Source organism: Rattus norvegicus, chromosome 2 (assembly GCF_021556685.1).
Source record: "Rattus norvegicus strain SHRSP/BbbUtx chromosome 2, alternate assembly SHRSP_T2T, whole genome shotgun sequence".
NCBI classification, from domain to species: Eukaryota; Metazoa; Chordata; class Mammalia; order Rodentia; family Muridae; genus Rattus; species Rattus norvegicus.
The window spans coordinates 209,102,850-209,123,909 of NC_141535.1; the positions used below are offsets into that span (position 1 = coordinate 209,102,850).

Consider the following 21,060-nt stretch of genomic DNA (forward strand, 5'->3'; position numbering starts at 1 on the left):
CTAGAGGTCATGCCTTTCTACTGGAAATGGTCTCTACAGGGTCTATCTCTCCTTCATTGTGAATTTCAGCCAAAGCCATCCCTGTTGGGTCCTATGAGCCTCTTGCTTCCCTGGTATCTGGGACTTTCTAGTGGCTAACCCCAGTTCCTCATCTCTCACTGCTACATATTTTTGTTCGATTTCCTGACCCTCTGTACCTCTCTCCTGTCCCATCCAGAACCGGATACTGCCTCCCTTATTTCCAACCCTCCTCTCTCCCTCTCAGGTCCCCCCTCCCTCCATCTCCCATGATCATCCTTGTTCCCCTCTTAAGGCTGGACTGAAGCATCCATACTCTGGTAAGATGCTTCCTCCTAAGCTCCATATAGTCTGTGGGTTGCATCATGGGTATTGCGAGTGTTTGGGCTATTATCCACTTATCAGTGAGTACATACCATGTGTGCTCTTTTGTGTTTAGGTTACCTTACTCAGGATGTATTTTCTAGTTCCATCCACTTGCCTGCAAATTTCATGAAGTCATTGTTTTTGTTTGTTGGTTTTATTTTTTAAGATTTACTTACTTATTATGTACACAGTGTTCTGCCTGCATGTATGCCTGAAGGTTAGAAGAGGGCAACAGATCTCATTACAGACGGTTGTGAGCCACCATGTGGTTGCTGGGAATTGAGCTCAGGACCTCTAGAAGAACAGACAGAGCTCTTAACCACTGAGCCATCTCTCCATCCCATAAGTCATTGTTTTTAATATCTGAGTAGTACTCCACTGTGTAAATGTACCACATTTTCTGTATCCACTCCTCTGTTGAGGGACATCTGGGTTGTTTCCAGCTTCTGGCTATTATAAATAAGGCTGCTATCAACATAGTGGAGCATGTGTCCTTGTTATATGTTGGAGCATCTTTTGGGTATATGCCCAGGAGTGGTATAGCTGGGTCCTCAGGTCAAACTATTTCCGATTTTCTCAGGAACCTCCAGATTGATTTCCAATGTAGTTTTAACAGTTTGCAGTCCCATGAGCAATAGAGGAGAGTTCCTCTTGAACAACAGTCAGGTGTGTCACCTGAAAATGTTCATACTAAAGAAGAAAGCCAAGACTGCTCTGACATTGCCATTCTCTTCCTGAATACAGCTTCAAGATACCAAATCCCATGAAACTGCCCAAAATCTATCTTAAGAATATGTTTGTATTCTTCTGTATTTTAGTTTGAGTTAATCCCTCTACCCCATTAACAGCCTCTATTAGAAGGAGAGTAATTTCAAGGAAATGAGGAGGACATATTCTCAAATTTCATATGTAGACTTTATATGAAACACTGTAAGTAAAGTTTAAAAAATTCATTTCTGTCTTCGATGACCCCATATATTTCTTTATATAAATACATCATCTAAATTGAATCAATAAGTGGTTAAATAAATTAAACACCTAAGATTTCAAACTTCTAAGAATATTATAACCGATATTTAAAACCATTGTATATTGTGTCATTTTCAATTTAATGTTCTTTAATGTAACACAGATACATACCAGGTAGGTAGCCCACTAATTTTGTGATGTAGAATACCAATATTTTTGGAAATTTCAATTTGGTCAGTAGCTGTGGTTCTTGTTTTGGTGCTTTATATGAAATTTTTTACTGTATTTCAGTAATTTCTAAGTATTTTTTACTGTATTTCAGTAATTTCTACTGTATTTTAATAATTTCTAAAACTCAAAACACAATATACTGTCTCCTTTTACCCAGGCCTGACTTAAAACTTCTTGCAGGAAGTGGTATTCACTAATGGTGTTCTGAGATTGTCAGGTGTGAGTAAAGCCATCACGTGGATGTTCAAGGCCACTTCTGTGACCTTGGAATGGATTTGGTAGAGAGTCTTGGAGCAAATACAAGCTTGGACCTGAGAGTGTCACAAGTCTACACTATATAACTAGAGGCTCTATATGGAGTGCACTGAGAGGCACCAGCTTTTCTCTCCCTCTCTGTCTCTGTTCTCTGTTCTCTGTTCTCTCTCTCTCTCCCCCCTCTCTCTCTCTCTCTCTCTCTCTCTCTCTCTCCCTCCCTCCCTCCCTCCCTCCCTCCCTCTCTCTCTCTCTCTCTCCTTCCACGCCTCTCTCACACGAACAATGCAAACAGTCTTATATTCTATGAAATTTCAGGCAACATTAATAATTACGCGTCTATGCAATCTAACTATTATGCAGATGGATCATCCTTGAGATGGTCAGCCATGTGTTTCTAGGACTGTTGATCAAATACATCCATCAAGAATATTTCCATCTATGAAGCATGTTTTCTGCATCAGAACCCAGTAGTACTTATCTGTAACCCAGTACCCAGAAAGTAAGGACAAGATGGTCACCTGTCCTTACCTACGTCGTGTACTCTGGACTGACATGGGAACACTTAAGACACTTCCTCTGTTAAAGCACCGAAAAAAGCAAATAATTGACTCAACACCAGGCCGTCAACTACTGCAGTGTGCCTTGCCTCAGTTTACCACTGTACTAGAACACAGTTGGCTTTAGAGGGAAGCATTAAAGAGCTTTAACCTAGATTCATATCCCTTTAAGGATTAAGACATGAAGTTTTTCCACATAGGGAAAGCTAAATTCTCACAATATTATCACAGAACACATTAGAATGGTTACAAATAAAGGTGTTATTAGAGCCTGTATTAAAGAATTTATTTGAATAAAATTAGAAAGTACAATTTTTAAACATACCTTTGAGAAAGTAACTAACCCAATACAATGGACGTGTGGTACATTTACTGGTGATTAACACATCAGTGACACTTCTGAGATTACATTTTTAAAGGGTCCTCTTCCTCTGCAGAATGTGTGTTTATGGTGGCAGCTTTAATGTGGTTGCCTGCTGTGCAGTTCAATAGAATATGTTTTTAGGTGGTTGGCTGAGGGTTATTTCGTTATGTATGTCGATGGAGATAAGTGTTTTAATTACTTTTTTAATGTCTGTGCTTTTGTATTTTTCTCTTCTCGTCCCTTTTATTTCCTATTGCAGAGATGACTGCCTCATCTCCACAGCAGGTGGCGATTGCAAATTTGTTTTCTTTGTAAGGCTGGTAGATTTATTTCGTAATATAACTGCTCCTTTTTAGTATTTTATTATTAATGATTTCTTTACTTTGGGATATAGTCTACTTACACAACCCTAAATAGCAATTTCCTAAAACCATCTAAGAACTCCCGTCATTAAGAAAAATGCCTGAGGCATATTGCTTGAGTTTCTCTTACCCTTAGTTGACAATGTGAAGAATAGACTTTAAGGAAATTGTTTATAGCAAATGCCAAAGGAGAAGACAAATCAATGCAAAGAAATGATGGAAGGAAAGAGGAAGAAGAGGAGAGAGAAAGCCCAGGAGACAAACATATTTTAATACAAAATACCAAAAGTCAGAAGAGAATATACAATTTTGTGATAGAAATATGTTATATTAATGCATGCATTTTAGAAAAGGAATTTTAATTAGGCCCTGCATTATGTTAAAATTAAATTTTAATTATTAAAATAACAGCTAATTTTCAGAAAATTAGAGCACTACAAAAGAATGAAAAAAAAAAAGAAACCTTTGTGTTTTTTCCAGGGAGTTTGTGGTATCCTGTCACACAGATAAAGCAAGAGATGAAATCTGAATAAATAAGTTAGGGAGTTATTTGTCAATAAAGTTACTAATATTCCATTTTATCCTATATATTCATACTTATCAATATATTACTTTGTTATTATGTTTGTGGGACTTTTCTGATCTGGACAAATATATATATATATATATTTATATATTTATATATATGAACTCCGATCATTAAGAAAAAGTATATATATATTTATTCTGACCACAGTGTTATGAGAGAATGTATTCATGTTTTCTCTATATGGTATGAAGACTTATCTAAATATATTTTTGCTTTATGTAATTATCAACTTTGGTTATTGGATATTCATATCCAATATTTCTTTTAAAAGTACATTTTGTTTTATTAATTGAATACATTACCTTATTTCATCATCTTCAGATTTTTGAGAATAGGCAAAGCTCAGTACAACATGACGCTGGGTTGGTTATATGATTTTGTACAGAAATGTCAATATATTATGGGAAATTATTGTTTGAAGTGCTAGTTCCATTTATAACTTTTTTATGAGTCCTATCCTGTTACACTCTAACTAGTTGTATGACACACACACAAGTAATGTGAGGGTTCGTATTGAGGGAGCCCAGAAGGCAGTTCCAGGAAGCAGATGTTAAATGGGGATTTGAAAAATCAATGAAATGAATATTATTGTGATCCATGGTGATCTAATTTCATAGGCGTTATATTGAATTGCTCCATTCTTTCTGGATACAGCCAGAACACTCAAAACTAACCATATTTACAGTGGGGTGTCAGGAAGAAGGCTGGGGCTTTTATTGAGAAAAGAATCACAATAGGGTTTCATTGATCTGTTCTCTTTCTAATCAATATATGGATCCCAGAATGATCCCATATGGCACCATTGTCCCTTGGAAGCAAGATGTAAGTCCTTTGACTCATAAAAGTGAACTTTAAATGGCAGATGAAAGACATTGTAATTGTTCATGGCGTTGCAGCATGCATTTGGCCTTAAAGGGATCATTTGATTTCCTTGTTATAATCGCAACAGCTGGGTCCTCATATAGAAAATATTTTGTTCTTGTTGTTGTTGTTGTTGTTGTTGTTGTTGTTGTTGTTGTCATTCTTTCGATGTAGTACATATACACACACTTTTATCATGATTTTATGCTTTTGTTTGCATATTTTACATAACAATTTAAATACTTAAGAGTAACAGAATGTCTTTGAAAACATTTTCCAGAATTTTTGTTACTATTTAGATCTTCCATTTGTATGGTTTCATATTTTACATATGATAGCAAAAAATGACTCAGACATGAATGTTTTCTTTGATTTACCAGAATACACTCATGTAATTTTCTATTTAATTTTCAAAACAATTCTAGGAGCTGGAGGGGGGCTCTGTAAGGTTTAAGGCACTAGATTCTCTTGCAGAGGGCCTGGGTGTAGTTCCTAGCACACTCATGGTACCTCACACCTACCTGTTAACTCCAGACCCAGAGGATCCCACTGCCTCTGTAAGGGCACATTACAGGATACACATACATACATGCAAGCAAAACCCTCATACACATGAAAAAATAATCCTGAATAGATCTTTTACAACATCTTTATAATATGTCAGACTTTACTTATTTTAAAATGAAAGAATTCAAGAACCACTGAGTTAGGCAACTTACTGAAGAAAACGGAAATGAGGAGGCTGGAGTACAGTCACTTAGGCTATGGCTCTTTGTGATTCTAATACTATTCTCATTGCGTTTTATAAAAATAAAGAGATATGCTTGGGAATGAGCAGTCAGGTGTGGGAGAAGGAGGTGCCTCTGTGGGCCCATTCTGCAGCATGCCTTCCCCCTGAGGGACCAGCCACACAGCAGTATAGTATAGTATAGTATAGTATAGTATAGTATAGTATAGTATAGTATAGTACAGTACAGTACAATATAGTATTGTATAGAATAGAGCTTATTCAGGGCATGGGCAGGCGAGTTGAGAGAAAGCCAGAGAGAGGAGTAGAGTAGTAGAGGCCTTCCATCAGCACATGGAGACAGAGGGGGAGGGGGGTAAAGGAGCAAGAACAGGAGAACAAGAGGAGCAAAGAGAGAGGAGAGGACAAGCATCCTCTTTTATAGTGCACACCTAGCTATTGTCAGGTAACTGTGGGTGGAGCCTAGGCTAAATGCCAACAATTCTTGGTGCTCTGAACTGAAAAATCCCACTCAGGGATCCATCTCTAGTTCTCTACTCTTTTGGTTTTGAGCACACATTGCTCGGGTCCATTGTAATCTGCACAACAAGGGAAATAGAAGAATAACTTTGCTTCCGTCATATTTTAATCTAACATAAGATGGCATTTCCTAGACTCCAATACCAACCCATTCAGCAGTGACACTTTAATGGCAATGATATCGTGTAAAATGATGGATTGTGTGGGCATTTAATTCTTGTACACTGAAATGTGTCATTTCGTTGCATTAAACAAAGATTTCTACCAAGAAAATGATAGCAAGATCTGACTTCAAAAGTTTTATCTAATATACTACTTTTAGTTTTACAAATGACGATGCAAGTCTCTCAGCTTACAGTAAGAATTTTTAAAGAAATATAAAACTAGAGAAAATAAAATGTTTTACAACATGATTGGGTGAATTTTAGCTGGATCTCTTTCAGACACTTTGTCTAATGAATCTCTGTTTACTCTTTGGGTATTTTAATTCCTTAATTCAGCACATTCCCTTAGTTTAGGATTAGGATAGTGAAACTCACTCTTCCTCTTTTTGGCTCCTTATTCACAGGGCCTAACATATGTGAGTCTGATGTTTTGTAACTGAACTACACACACACACACACACACACACACACACACTCACACACTCACACACTCACACACTCACACACTCACACACCCACATCCACAGCACCCATACTATGTTCTCTGAGATGGTAGTGTGACTCAGAAGAAACCACAAGACAATAACAGGCAGACAATCTATTTAAAGGCATCAGCTAGATAATGGGTAATGGAAAAGTTGAGCAAAAGAATTTATATATATGTATGTATGTATGTATGTATGTATGTATGTATGTATAATTTCAAAACAATTCCATGAGCTGGAGAGAAGCCTTACTGGTTAAGAAGTAACCTTAACCTTCTACTTCTCTGTAGAAGACCTGGGTGTGGTTTCTAGCACCCACATTGTAGGTCATACCTGCCTATTTACTCCAGGTTAACTTAGGACATCTGCCATCAACTGTATCATGAATCAACCTGAGGATGGTAACATGCCTTTAGTGTCTTGTTTAGTAAAGTCTGGTTTCTGAAGACGTGTGACATAACAACATCCTGTGCACCTGTTGAGAACGCCATTATCTAGAGTATCATCCCTCTCTGTAAGCTGCAGGCTTGTACTCAGGACCAGTCCTTATCTTCCCTGCTATATTCTCTTCAGTGAGGATTGCAAACCATTCTACAAAGCACACTTACCTGGTGGTTGCTTGTCTTTCTCACTGTGCTTAGCTCTCACCCCACCTTTAAGTGAACATATCTTACAAAATTCTTGTTCAATTATATTAACACAGATAAGTGACCCAATTAGCTACTCAAGCAAATGTCATTGAATATCTGTGATTCTCAAGCACAGCCCATTACAAATATAAAGATAAAAGCGCATAACTGAATCTTCCTTTATTACTTATAGGATGATAATATGTTACGGAATATTTAGTATCTTCATGTTAATGGAAGTTCCAAACTTGATATGAGTCTGAGGAGCATAGTTCCTATGTGAGCGCTGTTATTTATTCTGTAGTTGTTCCAGAGGGAAGGGATTTGGAAACAAAGCAAGGATACATTTTTTTCAAAGAATATCAAATATTGAAAAATCACCAGCAGATGCCCAGGAGAGACACACTTAAAAAGGAAAATACTTCAGAAAGGAAGTTTGCTAGAGAAAATAATCACAAAACAAAAAGACAGTCCAGAGAAGCAGACAGCATTTTTCTCAACCAAATGAATGGAAACTGGTCTTAGATCTCTTCTGTGTAGCATGCGGTTTGAACATACCATAGTTTGACAGGGAAACTGAATATGTGCACTTGCATTGATTCCCTAGAATACAACTGATTAATCTGCATGGATTATATCTAGTTCCAATTATAACTTTACACATGGAAGAGACAGCCCTTACAAAAGCTGGGGAGAGGCACGGTCAATTAAGTGCTTGCTGGGCAAGCGAGAGCATCCACATTCAGAATCCAACACCCTTGCAAAGAGCCAAGGCTGTGGGGCTGGTGTGCACTGGTAAATACCAGTAAGTGGGAAGCAGAGGCACGACCATCTCTAGGGATTGTTGACCACTCAGTCTAGGCAAGTTGATGACATCTGGGATAACTCATAGACATTGTCTCAAAAACTTATTTAGGTGGAAAGAACTAGCGGATGACATTTGAAATCAACCCTGGCCTTGCCATACATGAGCACCTGTACACATGTATATACATATAGAAATATCCAGTCACACAGACAGAACACACAGAGAAACAGACGGCGACAAAGAGACACAGAGGGGAACTTGTCCTGTGACTTTAAACATAGCTATTCTGTTCAACTCTGGCTCAATTTCCCCCTTTCTAAAATGTGTATGGGAATAACACCTTATGTGCCATAGAGTTATTTAGATATTTTAAATGAATTCATTATACACATATCCTACCTACCAGGCAATTATTGCAATGCTTATCATCAATAAATATTGAATAAATTTTTCTGTATAAGCAGAATTTACTTTCTTATTGAGAGGCACTGGGAATTTCTATTCTCCTTCTTAAGGAGATGTTGGTTTGTGTAATAAAGGAGCAATAACCAATCCTCTGGAAACTTCCCTAAAGAGCACTGACTAGCCCTGAAGTCTTTGTTAGGCACACCCATTAATGGGCAGCCTGGAAATGTTTTGTTTTTCGAATCATTGCCCATCCCTTTTTATTCATAAACTCTCATCTTCCTACTGAAAGTTGAATTAAAAAGTCATTTCTGTGTCATGTTGAAATCATCGTCATGTAAGATACAAGCCTTCTTTATTAATATGCCATCGACTCTCAGGGAAGGCGTCTTTTGATAGATGGGGATGTGCAACTTTCATATTTCACTTAAGGTTGCCTCATTTTTCTTTCCTCGTAGAACTTTACTTAAATTCACTAAGATTTAATACTTACTATGATTTAAACTTTATTCTTTCCTCACTAGGAGATGTGAAGTTTGAAAGAATTTATAAACTATAGGATAAATAAGCCGATCTTTCAGCAAAGGCTCATTGAACATTCATTATGCACCAGGTCTCAGTGACATAGGAATGCACACCGGAGTGGATGATCTCTCAATTTCTCATTCATGGGAATGGTGCCATTTTTACCGGCTTTACAGATATGGTGATTATCAGAGAGACTGAGGAGTTTGAAGTCAGAGGTCTCTGGGACAACAAAGCCAGTAGGTGTGTGTGTGTATGTTCACGCACAAGAGGGAGAGAGGGAGAGAAGGAGAAAGGAAGGGAGGGAGAGAGAGGGAGAGATGGAGAGAGGGAGAGAGAGAGAGACAGAGAAAGACAGAGAGAGACAGAGAGACAGACAGAAACAGAGACAAAGAAAAAGACAGAGACAGAATGAAAAATAGAGAAATGTATTAATGGTACTCACTGTAACTTTGAAAGAAGAAAACTCAGAAATCTATAATAAGCCAAAAGAGATTTCTCAGGTAGAAAGAAAATGGTGTTGAAATACACACACGTGCGCACGCACACACACACACACACACACACACATACACACACACACACACACGCACACATACACACACACGCACACACACACACACACACACACACACACACTGGGGGCAGGCAAGGAGGGAGGGCAGGGAAAGGGAGAGAAATGATGATTGGGGGCAGGGGTAGGGGAAGAGTAAGCCTCACATAAGATAGACTGGCTATGGACTTGGAAGTAGCATTGAGTCCACACTGGAACAATTCACAATGTAGGCCATAAACTGAACTTGACGATCCTGATCCTCTTCCCCACTGTTGAGATAACAGGCATGCTCTACCACTCTAATCAGGTGTGCAGGGCTGTAATGGAGACCAAGGTTTTGTCCATGCCACCACTGCACTGTTCTAGATGAGCTGGAGCCCTGAGGTTCAGTACAGAAAACAACTTTTCTTTTCTCAAGGAAAATATAGTTTTCTTCTTAAGGCCTTTGACTTATCGGATAAGGCCAGCTCACACTAATAAGGCAGTCTTTAATTCAAGTCATACAGCTATAGTTTTAAACAGCATTTTCGAAAGGCATCCACATTAACACGTAGGCTACTGTTTTAGTGAATAGCTGATTCAGTAAAGATAACATATAAAGCAAATGACTATAGGACCTTGCACAAAAATCACAGAGCTATGAAGTGGGTGAAATGGGACTTGCTTCAAAATTTTTTCAGTAACCAAGACCTGCTCCTGGTCACACCATAACATATAGGCACCAATCTTCCATGGTACCATGACCAGAACATTAAGGTTATCACATTGAGACATAAGTTACCTGGACTAGAGACAAGGTCTTTGTGACTCATGAGACTCAGTATGTGACCTGAGCTATGTAGGGTGCAGGGATAATTTAATCATCCTGAGTCTGTCTAGTTACTGACTCATTTTTCATCTTCTTAAGCCAACATTCATAACTCAGAACATCTTGCCAATTCCCTCTGAAACATTTATAGGAAAACTCTGACCCAGTAAATGACAAATCCATCATAGTGCCACATGCAGATTTAAATGAAAGAATAAGAAACCCGATTGTCTTTGCCTATGTCTTGATCCAAGTGAACAATGATGAATGAACGGATGAATAAAAAATATTATCATATCCAATTCCAACTGGTCAGTTCTGAAATCATACACAAACCAGTAAATTTGCATAGACTTAGCAGGTTATTTAGTGTTTATTAATATTTAAGACTAATATATACTAAGAATTATATATTTATTATCCAGGCATGGAATGAATATATTTATTACTTTCTTAAAGGCTTTCTGTTTAACCACCAATCTTTTATTATTCCTATTAATATGCCTCTGTGTATGCATGTGCAGGTGTGTGTGTGTTGTGGGTGTGTATAGCAAGCATCAGGAGGTCAGAAGACAATATTGTCTCTTCTTTACATGGATTCAAACCCCAGGTCTGGCAGTTTGGCCAATAGACACCTTTACTCGCTGAGCCATCTCACCGACCTCAATCATTCATGCTTTAATACACTTAGTTTGACACTGATGAGAAGCTGAACTTTTGTTGTAAAGTGCATCTATTCTTGGGGATATATTAATGTCCACTTTCCCTAGAATAAACTTTCTTGTCCATTACTTAAATATGTTCCCATGTTTTTTTTGTTTGTTTGCTCTTAGTTTTCTTAAAGGTTTCTGCCACTCGGCACTCTGTATCCTCTTAAACATCTCTCCTTAAAGCATAAAGAAGAGTTTAAACTCCCCATTGTTACTGTATCAGTGCATATTATGATTTGTGTATTGTTACGCAATATATTTCTCTCTGTGTATGCATATACATACAATATGAAGTTTGTGATATATATTTAATTTCATATAAAACGAATATGAGATCTGTGACATCATTGATAGTTAGGGTTACTCTTTGCTGTGTTGAAGCACCATGATATAAAGCAACTTGGGGAGGAAAGGTTTTGGCTTATAATTCCATAGAGTAGTCCATCATTGAAGGAAGTCAGGACAGGAAGTCAGGCAGGAGGGCAAACAGAAGGTTAAGAACTGAGGCAGAGGTCGTGGAGGGCTGCTACTTACTGGTTTGCTCCTTATGGATTGCTCAACAGTCTCTCTCTTTCTCTCTCTCTCTCTCTCTCTCACTCTCTCTCTCTCTCTCTCTCTCTCTCTCTCTCTATATATATATATATATATATATATATATATATATATATATATATATATTCGACCAGCACGGGTATGCTAATACTCATAATAGACTTGGCCTCTTCCACCAGTCACTAATTAATAAATTGCCCTATAGGCTTGCCTACAGTCTGATCCTCTGGAAGCATTATCTAAATGGACACTCTCTCCTGATGACTATTTCTTGTGTCAAGTTGACATAAAATCAGCCAGTACAACTGTTTTATCTACATTTCTTTTCTGGTGTGTTTACAGATAATGTTTCCAATAAGAACCACAGCATTTTAAAGATTGTCCCTAATTTCCTAATTTTAATGACCATTCAGTAAAGTGATTGCTAATGATATTTTTTAAATTTTATTAAATAGGTTTGCCAGAACCCAAAAAGGACCATATTTTCCAAGGCTTGACACAAGTCCAGGGATTTTACACATCCAAAGACTTTTTGCCACTTGTCGCCAAAGGTAGCAAACCAGGTAAAATCTATTGCTTTCTGTCTCAATGCTTTCTGTATTGCCCCACACATTATAAATTTATGTTAAATTCAAAGTCAAAAAGACATTATTCCTATCTCATCTGGATCCTTGAATAAACATCACTAAGGTAAAAACATTAAAAAACTGATACAATTATTTGCAGTAATCAGTGTGTGTGTGTGTGTGTGTGTGTGTGTGCGCGCGCGTGTGCGTGTGTGTGAGCATGTGCGTGTGCTTGAATGTGTCTGTGTGTGTGCGTGTGTGTGTGCATGAGTGTGTGCATGCGTGCATGTGTGTGTGTGCTCCACTTGAATAGATTCTTGCAAAAGGACACGATTTCTCGTTTGGGCGCTATTTTAAAGAGGTATGAGGGGGCTGGGGACTTAGCTCAGTGGTAGAGCGCTTACCTAGGAAGCGCAAGGCCCTGGGTTCGGTCCCCAGCTCCGAAAAAAAGAACCAAAAAAAAAAAAAAGAGGTATGAGTCTTCGCACGTCTGAAATGATGTGTGTCTGCAGAGGCGGGGAGATCAAGGACTATTCTGGAGCAGTAATTCTAAGCAGTTAAAGGAAGACACTTTGATAGGCACACTATTATTTCATGTACCCCAAGACAAACAACCTGAAGGGAAGACTATGCCAAGCTTTGGCTCCATTAGTGCCCTTGTCTTCGTGATAAAGAAGCTGTAGTATTTTTCTTTAACTAGATGGTCTAAACCTTTTAAACATTTATTTCTGAAGGAGACTAGACATCGCTGTTCCTACGCCTAATTATGTATAGACATGATAAAAAATGAATGCTTCCCTTTCCTTGAAAAAGTTAAACAGACAAGTATTAAGTGATTTGAAAGGTAGTGATAGGGAAGGTTGTCTCCCATAACCGTTTCTCAAACCCTGAATTCTAGAAGCTTGTCGGGTTTTCCACAGGAAGATCATGGTGCACCAAGTTTGTGTTTGATATCACAGAATGTCAATTGTCTAATCCCCAAAAGAAAATCATCTAAACAAAATTATTGTATTTATTGAAATTATAGGTCTAGTCATCATCTGGGGTGGCATTTCAAAAATTATAGTAATTTATCTTATCAGCAGTTTATAATACAGTACTGTCCGGTATAGAACACAGTCTGAATTTCTTTCTCCTCCAAGGATCCTGATAAGGATACCAGCTCTTCCTATGCACACTCTGAGAAATACACACTTAGCAAGTCCTGTTTTCTTGGCTGATGGCATAGCTTAGCAAGTGGAAGCTCTTGTATGCAGGCCTGAGACAATCGTCCATCCTTGGATCCCACTCTGTGGCAGGAGAGGTGTTTCAGCTGGAAGACGTTCTCTTCCACCCCATGTACACCGTGGCATGTGAATGTCTGCACATACACAAGCATGGCATTAATTAAATCGAACAGTTTTAAGAAAAAAGATAGATATTCTAGTTTCACAGAATGAGCAGAGAAATTCAATAGAGAAAGCTATATTGTAGCCATTGTTAACAAAACTCTCGAGTTATAAATATGACACTTACTCAGTATCTTAATTTTACAAATTTACTAAATATAAAATATATAGTAGAGTTATGCTAGAAATTATGTGACATATTTTAACAAAATGTTATAAATTATGAGCTGATGGTATAAGGATTGCTTTGTTTCACTGAAGTATAGTCATTTAATTATGTAAATGTAAAAATATATATTATGCCTTTGATAGACATTTAGTTCATTCCTTCTGTTTATCATGACTAAAAAATTTCTTAAAGTGTTACAGCAGTCCATATCGAAAGGGAAAAAAGGAAGATAAGGGTACTGAATATACAATTACATATATGAGCATATTTTTTAAATGGGAATAAAACTGTCTTTCAACGAAGCAGAATAATTTGATAGTGACACTCCACCCTGGAAAACGGCAAGCTGCAATTTTACAGTGCTTTGAGTACAAGTATCTTTTGAGCTGTCATGCAGAAATGGTTTCTCTACTTGAAAATGGGGTTTTCCTTTCATCGTTCAGGAATGTGCGCCTGTCACTCTCCATTGCCATCCGTGAGGGGAGCCGTGATTGTACTCGGAGCTGGGGACACTGCGTTTGACTGTGCAACATCCGCTCTGCGCTGCGGAGCACGTCGCGTGTTCATCGTCTTCAGAAAGGGCTTTGCTAATATTCGAGCTGTTCCAGAGGAGGTGAAGTAGAAGCATTGGAGAAGCTAGGGGTGGAATCCTACAGATTTTAGGCACTGACACTGTTGATATGCGGTCCTAATTTAAATAATTAGACTGTCCTTAAAATGGACAGACGAAAAAATAATTGAATTCTAGGATATAAGTAATTATTTTCATTCTGACAGTCCACTTAAAAGGAACTTTAAATATTAATTTGGGTAAAATGGTACATGTATTTGGGTCAAAATCACTGGTCTATCATTTTTTAATCAGTGTTTTAATATCTTTGAAGTGTATTCTAATTAGTTTCTGTCAAATGTGCTAGATCTATAACCTCAACAATCTGCAATTTTCATAAAAATGTGTGGATGCTATATGAATGTTATAATTGGAAACATTTAAGATCCCTGAAGTCCAATTACTACTATATATAATATACATATTATATAACTAGAATATGTATTATATCTAGAATATATATATTTTATAACTAGAATGTATATTACATATATAGAGAGAACTAGAATATATATTACATATAAAACTAGAGTATATATTATATTCATACATATATGGAAACATGTATATATGCCATTAATTAAATGTATATGACAATATATGTATTGCATATTATAAACACATATATGTACATATATAATATGCTTTTATGCACATTCTGTTCACATTTAGAGTCAACTATTTCTGCTGCAAAGAAAATTGAATGAAATTGCAGCAGAGTACTCTAAAAGAGCTTCTCTATGAACACTGCTCAGATTCAGTATTTAGTTAACCTAGTAAAGATGAGAGATTTGACACCATTTCCTTCTGACTAGTCTTCTATTAGAACGTCACCTGGCTGTGTACATTCCGATCTCTCCAACTGTAACGGTATCAGAAAAAATAATGTTTTAAAAGCGATATTTGTTGTTAGGCCATAGACTGAGTATATTTATGAAAAGATAGATTACCCATTTTATTCAAATCAGTATTTTGAATTTGATTTACTTGAGAATGCCCACACATGCTTGGAGGCTCTCGATCTGCAAGAATTATAACTGTGGTCAGTGGGTGATTTGTCAGATGTGGATTAACTGCAATACAAATTGACCTTAGTAAATGATCCATCACCCGTAGTAGTTCATAGCTGGGCCACAAACCTCAGCCTTACTCTGTGGGTTTTACTCCAGCTACACTTCTAATATGTATTGTCCAAGGTATTCCTATAATCCTAAGAATCTTCCTTGAAATTCACTTTTAGGCCTTAATTAGTTCACATACATCATCCTACAAATTCAAGTACCCAAATTAAAAGAGAAACAGGAGCTAATTTTACTTGTTTTCATTGCTTTGCATAGTTTTGGACTTGGTGAATATAACAAATTTGTGAAACACTCTTTCCACTAAATATTTTATACTTTGTTCATCTATTACTATGATTTAAAAGGTTTCATGACCAAAAAATGACCCTTGAGGGTTGGAAATAGAATTTAATCACATGTATTATCATCATTCTATTTGATGAGACTAGAAGGCCTGAGATAAAAAAATCAAATAAAGAAAAACTGAACAGAACAAAGATTTATTTTAGGTCAATATTGCCAGATCACTGTGGTAGGAACAGGTAACAAGGTAAATTTCTCACCTTCAGACGGCCATGGCCATGAAGGGGCAGGGGGACAGGGGACAGAATAAGTCCATCAGAGTCACTATTTCAGTGACACATTTCTTTCAGTTTGGTCGGCCTCCTAGAGTTTCTATCACCTCCAAATAGCACTGTTGATTGAGTCAGAAGCTTTTGAACTTAACTTTTGGAGGACATTCCATAAACACACTTCAACATCCCAAATGGCAGGGTTAATTATTTCATTCCTGACAGTATCATAATTGCTCTTCATCTTCCATTAGAGTGACTACAAATACATGGCAGCTCTTTCTGTCTTACATAAAACTCAGAAAAACAAACAAACAAATCTCAGACTGGGTAATTACTTAGGAGAGTAAATGTTTGTATTCATGCACCTTACATTGAGTGACTGCGTACTGTGAACTAGGCATCAGCTCAGGTGACTGGAATATATCAGAGAGAATTCCACACCTTCATAAAACTTATAGTAAGGGAATAAGTAGAAATAAGTAAGGGAATAAGCAAGAACTTAATGCACTTGTTTAAATTGAAAGTAAATGTATTAGACCATAAGTGCTATATTGAAAAGTAACTTGTACTGTGTAGAAAACTACTGATATGAGGACATATGGAGTGAACATGTATTTGCTTGGGTGCAGAATGTGGTGGAGGGAAAGGCAGCGGCTTCTCTCTTAGAGTTGTCTTATAGGCCTTTCTGATTCGTTTTGCATATAGAAAAGATTACACTGAGTGAAGATTGGCACTGTTGACATAGCTAAGTGTTCTTAGTCATAACAGAGGAAGTCTCCTATGGAGTCCATGTGAAGAGAAGATAATAACTGTGGGCTGTCTATGTGTCACCTAAAAGCTTCTACTTGGTAGAAAGTACAACCTTGGGACTGTTTTGTATAGAGAATGATGAAGGCCTAAGATACCTTTTGGATTTACTACTCTGCAGAATGTTGACTATGGGACTGTAGATACAGAAGCGGGAAGGCTGGTTAGTGGCTAATAAAAAGTAAACTGTTGATCAGTGTGATAGTATGCAGAAAGGAAGATTTTATAGTGTAGGTCTAAGTGGAAGGAATGGACCTCAGGAACACAAGTTGTGTGCCTTCAGTGGAGACTTAGTAGAATTCTAGTTGATCTGGGGCTTACTTATATTTAGAATGACCGTTTACTTAATTGCTTTTCAAGTAACCAAAACTTTAATATATTCTTAAAATGACTTGACATCTTTATTCATGAAATCAAATACTGCGGTCATCTTCCTTGCTCAGTTTTATCAGTTTTCTCATCAAGCATTGATATACAGTGTTTGATACATAATTGTAGCATCAGGATTCCCTACAGAGACACAAAATGTGATTTCTTCCACTAATATTCCAGTTTAACGGAATTTAAAACTTTTAGAGCTCCCATGTAATGACTTAAGGCAAAACCACAGCATGAGTTGTATAATTAGTGTCATGTCTAATAATTAGCATTATTATAGTTATGATATATATGAAATGAGTAGTTATATAATGTGTGCCTGCATGCATGCGTGCGTGCGTGTGTGCGTGCGTGCGTGCGTGCGTGCGTGTGTGTGTGTGTGTGTGTGTGTGTGTATACATATAGACTTTAGTATAGACTTTAGACTACAGTATATGGCCACTGTCTATGATATTCTGATTTGGAATATTCCAGCACTTAAAAGTTTCCATGCTCATTCACCATAGTATTTACTTGGTTTTGTATACTTCTAAAGAAGATGTTTACAATGGAAATAGGATGTTAGCATGGTGGAGATCAAGTATCATTTATCTACTTCAATACATGGGATTTGGGAGTTTATGTTCAGGGACTTATTTTTTAATAAGATAGTATCCACACTCTTCTCTATTTCTCTAATTTCTCATATGCTTCCTTCTCTCCACACACCTGAATTTCGACCATACACTATTGATGTACAGTAAATGAATATTGAAGAAAGAAGCCTATATGTGTTTTTTTCTCAAGTACATATAACATAATCATTTGTACTTGGCTGAAAGCTTTAAATGCCATGGTTTCTTTATTAGCAAATTGTCTCATCGCTGAATACTTCGGCATTCATATGTCTAAAACTTCAATCCAGTATTCTGTCATTGAGAGAAGAGAAAGCAGACCAACAAAGCATTTTCTGAACCTTTAATAATAGACATGAATGAATACAGAAGTCAGTACCTTGCTTGAGAATTTGGGCCTTGGGTGGCTATTGTTAATAATTAGTTATTATATTTTTATATATTATATTTTAATTTTTCTGTTGCCGTGATAAAACACTACAACCAGGTCAACTTGTAGGAGGAAATGTCTTTAGGTATATGCTTCCAGACGGAAAGTCAATGATGATAAGTGGGCCTGCAACAGGTGGTAGAAATGGTTGCAGGAACAATAAGTTAAGAGATCACAACCTCAACAACAAAAATGAAACAGAAAAGACACTTGAAGTAGGGCAAGACTACAGTATCTTCAGGTCCACACCAGTGGCGTACTTCCTCAGTAAGACTGTACCACCTCCCCAAACAGAACTGCCAGCTGAGAACCAAGTGTTCTAACATCTACACTGATGGGGAGCTTTTTATATTATTATTCAAAACCCCACAATTAACCAGGACCAATATTCCTGCCTCTAAAAATATTTCAACCAATAACACTAGGAAGCGTCTCAGATTAAATGTTTCAAGGACAAGTGCAAGCTGTTTGTCAAATGTATAGGCTTTCAAATTTTAGAGTGGATCAAAAATCGCATTGATAAGTGGCTATTAGCCCAAATGCTTGAAGTACCCTAGATGCCTAGAACAAATGAAACTCAAGACGGATGATCAAAATGTGAATGTTTCACGCCTTCTTTAAAAGGGGAACAAGAATACCCTTGGCAGGGAAGAGAGAGGCAAAGATTAAAACAGAGACTGAAGGAACACCCATTCAGAGCCTGCCCCACATGTGGCCCATACATATACAGCCATCCAATTAGACAAGATGGATGAAGCAAAGAAGTGCAGACCGACAGGAGCCGGATGTAGATCGCTCCTGAGAGACACAGCCAGAATACAGCAAATACAGAGGCGAATGCCAGCAGCAAACCACTGAACTGAGAATAGAACCCCCGTCGAAGAAATCAGAGAAAGAACTGGAAGAGCTTGAAGGGGCTCGAGACCCCATATGAACAACAATGCCAAGCAACCAGAGCTTCCAGGGACTAAGCCACTACCCAAAGACTATACATGGACTGACCCTGGACTCTGACCTCATAGGTAGCAATGAATATCCTAGTAAGAGCACCAGTGGAAGGGGAAGCCCTGGGTCCTGCTAAGACTGAACCCCCAGTGAACTAGACTGTTGGGGGGAGGGAGGCAATGGGGGGAGGGTTGGGAGGGGAACACCCATAAGGAAGGGGAGGGGGGAGGGGGATGTTTGCCCGGAAACCGGGAAAGGGAATAACACTCGAAATGTATATAAGAAATACTCAAGTTAATAAAAAAAATAAAATAAAATAAAATAAATAAATAAAAAAAGAAAAAAAAAGCATTGCTGAACACAGACCGCTGGGTCCTGTCCCCAGAGTTTCTTTCAGAGTAAGTTTGGGAAGGGCCTGAGAATTTGCATTTTAACAAGTTCCCTGGTGATGCTGAGGCTGGTCCACTGCTCTAATGTATCATCAATGAGTTTCCAGCTGTCTAATTAGAACCATAAGCAGTGTGCTGTTTGCAGGTACTCTCCTTCTTAGTTAAGAAAGCATTAATGCCAAAGGATATAGGTTTGATGAGAGGAAGATAGGGAGGCGTCATCAGCACATTGATGTAATTCTGATTCCAAATGTCTCTCGGGCTCCCAGTGGCCTCACACACATGCTAAATAGAATGCTACTGACACACTAGCAGTTCTCAGCCCTCAGTCCTTGGGGAACCCAGCCAATCATTCAGTGCTATCCTTTAAGAAGATGAGGGAAAATCTGTTAATAATTCCCTCCAGTACTTTCTGCAAGCTTAAATAGGTGAGATTAAATTTCACAGGATAACAGAATCCCCCAAAATGCCGGTATTAAAAGCTGTTGACATATAAGACAGAACTGCCAGGATGCTGTAGCTGGTTGGGAATCCCTAAAAGGAGGCATGAAGGTCAGGACTCAATAGAACTGCTTGACTTGATCAATTTAAACGATAAGGTTAAGGAAGGACTCTGTAGCTGTTATTGATCATGGTTGGGAAGAATATGGCTCAATATTAGTTTTAATAAGACATCCCATTCATAAAGGATATTGCAGGAGTCTGTCATATTCCTACTTAGTTTCTAAATGGCAGCAGAGCATGCTACATCAGTTATCCTTCTGTACTGTGATGGTGTCTATGTGCTAGTCCCTTGGTCGGTTTATCAGGATAGTAACTGGTTTGATTAGATTTGCCTGTTATCAAAAATCATGTTATTTAAAGGATTGGCTGTCTTGGTAATGGAGACTATCTATTATTTTAATATAAATATTTATGCCAGATTCTTTGCTTCATTTAGTCAACATATGTTTTACTGTGATTTTGAAATAAGACATTTCCATATGAAAGACTATACCTATTAACTGAATCCTTTTAGGACAATACAACATAAGCCACACTATATTTTTTATGGGGCACAACTTACAGTTCCTGTACACAGTACTCTTAGCATTAAATGATGGTGTTAAGGCTACATTGCTTGTTAAATACTCTGTATCTTGCTGCTCCCTTTTATTTATTTATTTTTGTACCAGTGACAGATGCTTCCCTAGCTTTTATTTAATTATTAAAAACCCCATCGACCTGAGACTAATTTTAGTAAAGAATCTGTATAGACTCACAAATGTAACTTCCCCCAGTGAGGTAGATACGCCTGGTGACTCCTTTGCATTTGTCAACTGCACATCGTTCGAGAGCTGTCCTTCATGGAACGTGATGGGAGACTTGTTAGCAGGATTGGCCAAGGGGAGTTGAAGACAAACAACTAAATACGCACAACTGCCCCTAGGCAGACAATGTTAATTAGTGGTAGTTAGGGGCTCTTGGAGTACTGACGTTGTAAATGCACATTGAATGCTTTTGAATGCAGAGACGTGACATTCCAGGAGTCTGTACGTGCACATGTGATGGAGCATTATGTCAGATTCATGTAGTGTGAGCAGTTAGAAGGACTGGGTTTTGAACTGAAAGTTGGAGCGTGTTGGTGCCCGATTGTAAAACCTAGTC

General features: G+C 37.7%; 1 protein-coding gene across 1 annotated transcript in view; it reads left to right on the forward strand.

The window, feature by feature from the left end:
- Dpyd (dihydropyrimidine dehydrogenase) overlaps positions 1-21,060 on the forward strand; it is an 864,105-nt gene that overhangs the window by 316,201 nt on the left and 526,844 nt on the right. The window contains 2 exon segments of the mRNA NM_031027.2: positions 11,937-12,044; positions 14,048-14,217. Of these exon segments, the coding sequence (NP_112289.2) occupies positions 11,937-12,044; positions 14,048-14,217 (278 nt within the window).